Source organism: Mirounga leonina, unplaced genomic scaffold, assembly GCF_011800145.1.
Source record: "Mirounga leonina isolate KUSES-001 unplaced genomic scaffold, KU_Mleo_1.0 Mir_115, whole genome shotgun sequence".
In the NCBI taxonomy this organism is placed as follows: Eukaryota; Metazoa; Chordata; class Mammalia; order Carnivora; family Phocidae; genus Mirounga; species Mirounga leonina.
In genome coordinates, this window is record NW_023270268.1 from 96,882,906 (window position 1) to 96,889,658 (window position 6,753).

General features: G+C 42.9%; 1 protein-coding gene across 4 annotated transcripts in view; it reads right to left on the reverse strand.

The window, feature by feature from the left end:
- The window catches only part of GRAMD1C (GRAM domain containing 1C), an 86,861-nt gene extending 80,511 nt beyond the window's left edge, over positions 1-6,350 (reverse strand). For 3 of the 4 annotated variants that reach the window (XM_035000140.1, XM_035000141.1, XM_035000139.1), the window contains exon 1: positions 6,263-6,350. In XM_035000140.1, coding sequence (XP_034856031.1) covers positions 6,263-6,289 — 27 coding nt within the window. In that variant the 5' untranslated portion in view covers positions 6,290-6,350. Of the gene's footprint in view, positions 1-1,567; positions 1,718-6,262 lie in introns of all 4 variants that reach the window. The other variant, XM_035000142.1, reaches the window with a different exon arrangement.
- Positions 6,351-6,753: the final 403 nt, after the last annotated feature.

Genomic DNA, 6,753 nt, shown 5'->3' on the forward strand with positions numbered 1-6,753 from the left:
TCTTTTTTAAGATTTTATTTATTTATTTGAGAGAGAGAGAACATGAGAGGGGGGAGGGTCAGAGGGAGAAGCAGACTCCTGGCCGAGCAGGAAGCCCGATGCGGGACTAGATCCCAGGACTCCAGGATCATGACCTGAGCTGAAGGCAGTCGCTTAACCAACTGAGCCACCCAGGCGCCCCAAGACTCTGCATTTCTAATCAGCTGACAGGTGATGCCAAGTCTGTTGGTCCCACATCCTACACTTTGAGTAGCAAAGCTCTAGAACACATACCTCTTTTTTTCCTCTCTCCTGTTACTAAATCCTCATTCCCCTGCTTGTTCCTTTTCTTGTTTTACCCTTCTTCTTGCTTTAAGTCTGCCAAGAATAAAAAAGTCACTGTGGAGTGACTTTTTAGCCCTGTAGATAGCTCTCGGAACTATAAAGGTTTTCCAATCTATAAAAAAGCTACAAAAATCATAGTGCAGAAGGGCCAAACACTATAATAGTCATAAACTTTCTCTGAATGTAACCAAAAATAATATAATCAATATAGATGACATAATTTTCAGGATGTGTAGTTATTTGGTATATTTCTTAGCAATTAAACATTTTCCTCAGGATATGGTTTTTAAAAACTTATGTTGAGTTTCTTAATAGGAATTAAGAAACTGTTATTCATGTTAAGACTCAATAATATTCAAAAACTGAGCTACTAATTATAAACAGAATAATGGTACTTGTACTAATCTGTATAACCATTAATATCATGTCTTTTTTAAGCTACTCTAAAATTATAAGAAATTCTACTACCAAGTATACCTAATCATCAAGAGATCAGCTTTCTAATTAATTAATATTGGAACTATAAATGCCTTATAATCTTATATCAATTTCACTTATAGTTGCATTATACCAGATTCTGTCAAATATCTCCTAACTCTCATAGGAACTGCTAGATTTAGAACAAGCCCTTTAAGATAATAAATGCTAGCATTCATATAGTAATAGAAATGCTGTTCTTACCAAAAGACTCTGTGCACCTAATCAACAAGCAGGAGTCTCATTTTACAGTGGGGGAAACCTGAACCATATTCAGGTTATGCAACCAAGTAAGTACAGTGCAAACAGAATGTGAAACTCTTAACTTTAAAACCTATCTCATAATTATTATACACTACAGGTCAAACATTGTTAAACTTCCTTTTAGGTACCGAAACTAAATCTTTAAATAAAAATTATGTAAAATAGCTGATTTCTCAGTAATATTTAGAAATATAGTTTCTGCATAACGTTAGTCTTGCCAATACAGCGAACAACAGTGTAAGTGGAATCCAATTCTGTGGTGTAGTTTTTCTCCCGGGGAAACTGAAGCAGACAATTCCACTCCAACAAACCAGACAACAGTGCATTCTAGTGGCCAAAGGAGAGCATAATCAGAAATGTCCTGGACTCTGGACTAAAACTTAAATATCTGAAATCTAGAAGCGAGTAAGACAATATTATAAATATTATATAAATTGCTATAAACTTAAAGAAACTTTGCATTTAAGATTAAAATGAAGTTATAAGAAAGGAAAAATATTACCCAAAAGCTCCAGTCACTACTCCAGTTATGTAAATTTGGCCCCTGTTTTTTTGCTGAAACTATATTATTCTCATCCACAACTGGACTGGGAGTCTCCTCTAACTCTTCCTGTGGCTCAGTGGCAAAGCTTGACTCCCCTTCATTTATTACCTGGAAACAAGTATCAATAATTTAAATTACTTACTGGGAAATGCTCATTTTAAAATGAAAAGAGTTAATGTTCAAGTTAAATAAATTAACTTGAAAACAATATTTAAACTTTTAGAAAACAGTAATTTATGTTTTTTCTTCTACAGTTCATATATTTACACATGTGACAAATATTCTCCAACTACTACTACTTGTTAGGTAGTTTAATTGGCACTGGGTATTAAAAACTGAATAAAACAAAGTCCTTAGCCTCCAGAAGTTCATAGTCAGCTAGAGGAACATTAAACAGCAAAAAATACCATGTAATGGGAGTGACAATTAGTTCCACCTCTTTGGAGAGTAATCTTTATACCCTAAAATGGGTATAAAGTAAAACCCTGTGTACATGGAGTCAACAATGTTTGCAATACTAAGAGAGTGGAAGCAACCTTACTAACCACTTGTGGGAAGTTGGTAAATTCACTCTGATTTATACGAACAATGGAGTTAAAAATAAATGAATCAGGCATTGACCCCCAATCTATGGAGCATTCGGGGAAAGAGTATACCCTGTGCAAGATATGGGCCCAGTGGGTGGTCACTCGTGAAAGAGTCATTATGGAGTTTTAAAAAAAGAGAGAAACGAGTCGGGAGGAGGGAAGGGAGCAGCCATTGTGAGAACAATGAGCTCGCCGGGCCCCTTAAATACCTCTACTGTTCCTGCTTGCCCTGTTGCTGCTGCCCTCTATGCCTCTGTTGTAACAAAAATCCTAATCCGGGGTTACAGAGAAAACCACCCAGCGCACCCATGTGGCACAGCGAAGGGATAATTCAAACTCAACTTAAGCTCAGGGTTTTTATTTTATTTTTTTTAAAGACACAGAGAGAGGGGCGCCTGGGTGGCTCAGGTTGTTAAGCGTCTGCCTTCAGCTCAGGTCATGATCCCAGGGTTCTGGGATAGAGCCCCGCATTGGGCTCCCTGCTCAGCGGGAAGCCTGCTTCTCCCTCTCCCGCTCCCCCTGCTTGTGTTACCTCTCTCGCTGTGTCTCTCTCTGTCAAATAAATAAAATCTCAAAAAAGAGAAAAATAAAAAAATAAAGACACAGAGAGAGAGCAGGACTCAATCCCAGGACCCTGAGATCATGACCCAAGCTTACAAATGGCCTTTTAAAAAGCGGGACCCCATGGACTACCCCCGAGCCCCTAGGTAAAATAGTAAATACAACTCAATATAACATAAAACAGGGCCTTCGAGGATTGGGATTTATTATATAAGACCTAATTAGTGAAAAAGTGATTATCCCTACTGCTTCTCCATTTAACAGCCTAGTGTGGCCTGTTAAAGTTGGAGAAATGAATGGTGCCTCACAGTTGACTACTGGGCCCTTGATGCTGTGCTCCTACCCATGAAGGCCCCTGTCCCCAATACTATGGAAATTATTGACTCTATCCAATCAGAAACTGGTAAATACTTGATACTCTAAATTTGGCTAATATTCTATTCAATGTCTCTTTCAATAACCTCTCAGTCACATTTTTCCTTCACCTCTAGTGGGACACGATATACCTTTACCTATCTATTCACAGGATACCTCAAAGGCTTGCCATCACATGCAAACTTTACAGGCAATATCATAATTGTATCCATTTTTCTCCAGGAGCACAGGTATGACATTACACTGATTACATCATCCTCTGAAGACATTCTTCTGACATACCAGTCAGAACATACAAATATGCACAAAGGGGTTCACGAAAAGGGGATGGACCATTGCCCAAACACAGCGTAAGGACTGCTACTTTAGTTAAATTCCTGAAAATTATTTGGTAAACCAAGGGCCTCTCCACCCCTAACAATGTCAAGAAAACCCTCTCAGCACCCACAACATTAAAACAAGCTCAACATTTATTAGGCATTTTGGGGGTCTAGAGAAATATATTCCTCGTTTACAAATTTCACTTAAGCTATCTACACTGTTACTTGCAAATGAGTCATGCTAAATGAGGACCCCTCCCAAAAATGATTCTAAAATTTGTCAAAATTGTAATATAACAGACACTCCCATTAGTGCTATTCCCCTCCCGCCACCCCACCCCACCCCACCCCAAACACACACACACATACACACAAAGAATCCTTCACCATAGAGACTTTAGCAGCTTCTTTCCCTGACTCCTGGAGTCTCTGGACCACCCATAGTGTCTGTAAGTTGTCCATAGGCTTCTGATGCAAGAAACTAACTCCCTAGTCCCACACTCTATGCCATTAGAGCGGCAGCTCCTGACAGCATAATGGACTCTCCTGGAAATAGAGGATCTACAAGCCCTGTGCCTGTGATCCTCCATATCCAGCTGTTCATGCTAGAAGCAACACCTTGCAGCTCAGCATAACTACCAAGGCCTTGCTACAGGATAAAACCAAATCTGGGCCCCATGGCATATCTCACTTGCAGGAGGACATGCTCTCTCCCCTGTCCTCATTCTTTTGTCAGATGTCATGGTGCTGGAAGAGGTCACCACTCTTCTGAATCCCTTGAAAACCTGAGGAGTAATTTGAGTTCAACTGAGTGAACTGCAATCAGAGTTTGTACACTTCAAACTCCCATTTGAAGTTCAATGTACAAACTTTCTATTCAGTGGACAGCATCACCACCATTACACACAATGGCGCTCACCGGATTATCTACTGCTTTTCACCAAGATGTCCTTGATAAAGGTAAGGACCCAAAGGTCAGCACAACTGGCTGAACTTCCCACAGTCATCTTACTGGATGCTCGGGCCAACAATTGGCTTCATCTGCACGTTTTTACAGACTCTTGGGGCACTAAGAGCTGCACCCTTTGGGGTAAAGAGCTCTGGAAATCTCTTGTTTCACAGATACTCAAAATATAAATCAAGATCACACATGTCTGTACATACACGAAAGCCATAATAAAAGGCCTCACCAAGACACTCCTATCCCTGTTAGAGTTCCAGACATTACTAAGAGTGACCAAGGCACTCATTTTATTTCTCAAAATACACCGAGGAGCTCTTGAACAAGGCATTCAATGTAACTTTCATCTTCCTACTAGGTGCAGGCTGCAGGCCTCATAGACAGCCATGATGGCTTACTTACAAAAGTTCAAAAACTAAATGAAAAATAGTACATTTCGGTCATTAACCAAACTTGCAGGTTGAATTATAGTAAGGAGTTTGATTCAATTTTTTTACGTTTGCCTGCTGACAGCTATTAAGCCCCTCCTCTTCCTCTTCTGTCCCTCAAATGGGGAAACTGGTAAGAAAGCCCGGGCGATCTTACCTTTGGTGTGGGTGAGTCAAACCAAGCAAGCCCCAGCCCACACACAGGAACCCTCTCCCTGACCCCAATTTCAACCTCAATAAAAACCCAGCTCTAGCTTCCTTTCCTTGCCCTTTTAAGTCATTTAGGGTCTGCTTGAGAAGCCGGTCCTGCTCTTCCCTTTTCATTATGTAGGTATTTAATAAGACATTATACAGAAGTAATAAGCCTTTTCATACACTCATGGTGTGTGTGTGTGTGTGTGTGTGTGTGTGTGTGGCATCATTCTATACCCAAATCAACGGGGGAGGTTCATTCTGGCATTCTCGCCTGCAACAGAATCCTACCTCCTTAACTTATTAATTGTGTGATCTTGGCAGGCATCCTCTCTAAATCTATTTTCTTCACTCTGCAGTAGGGGTAATAACTCTCTCTGGTCTAGACTATAAACTCATTGAGAGCAGGGTTTATGTCTCTGCTGCTCACCATCTCATCTCAACACCCAGTGCCGGGGACAGGGGTGAAAAAATAACTCACTGGGTTCATTAATATCTATCACGCCTATTTCATTGTAATGTTTTAAGAATCGATTGAAATAGTACATTAATTTGCTCATTCAACAATTACTTGAATGCCCCTGCCACTTTGTAAACTGTAAAATGCCTCTCAAATAAAAGGAATCGCACCGATTGCAATTCCCTAAAAGTAAAATCTATACACACAACCAATGCAAAAGTAAAGAGTATCGTGTTCAGAAATGCAGGTACTCCTGCAACAAAAGCAGGCTTTCACCCTGAAGATTAATCAGCAAGTTCTTCCTTTTATCAAATAAGGCAGCAAACAAAGAACAAAACTGGTTGAAACCAAAAGCTTGGTTGACAGCAGTGATTTAAACTCGAGTTCTGGGTCCTTTAGTCAAGAGCTGACAGTCAGGGGAAGCGGGGAGACTGAATCGACGTGACGTCGGGTCAGAATCGCGACCGGGGGCCTGAGTCAGTGGGGCCTGAGGCTGAGACATCTGCACTAGGGCTTTTCGGGACCCAATTCCAGCTCTCCACGCCCACAGAGAAGCACGCGTTCCACCGTCGCCCACAGGGGAAGGCCCGCAGGAAGCACAGGAAGCCGTTTCCTCGGTAACAACTTTCCAACTTACTCCAAAGAGCACCAAGACAAGAGAAGGGACGACTTAATTATCATAACCTGAGAGGGTTCAAACGACTACCGTGAGGAAAACTGCCGGCCCAGCCCCCGCTAGGGAAGCTGCCCCAAGCGAGGCGCCGCTTACCTGGCGGACAGTCAAAGCGCCCTCCATCGCGGCTCCCTCCGCCGCCGCGGAAGCGCGCACGCGCGCCCCGCGCGGGGAGGGGGCTGCCCGGCGCGCGCCCCGCGCCCACCACCCGCACCCCCCCCTCCCCGGCGCGCGCTCGGGACTCTGGGCCCTGCGCGCCCCCGCCGCCAGACCGCTGAGGGCCCCCTGGGGTCCTGCCGGCGCGCCTTGCGCCCTCTGGCGGCAGTTACCTTTGGCTAACGCGTAAGGAGGTAATGTTAATTTGTTCGCCTGGAGGCCAGCCTTTACTGGGGATCAAGATGAGCCCGAGTCCTTACCTACCTCCCAACCTCACACTCCTGTGCCTGTGGTGAAATGGCTTCCGGGCACAAGTCACTCCTCATAAAGCACCCCCTCACCCTCTCTTTCTCACAATACGTACTCTGCTCCAATGTGCAAAAAAGTGAATTGCGTGGCAGTCTTGTTCTTCAAATAAGGGCTTGAAGTTA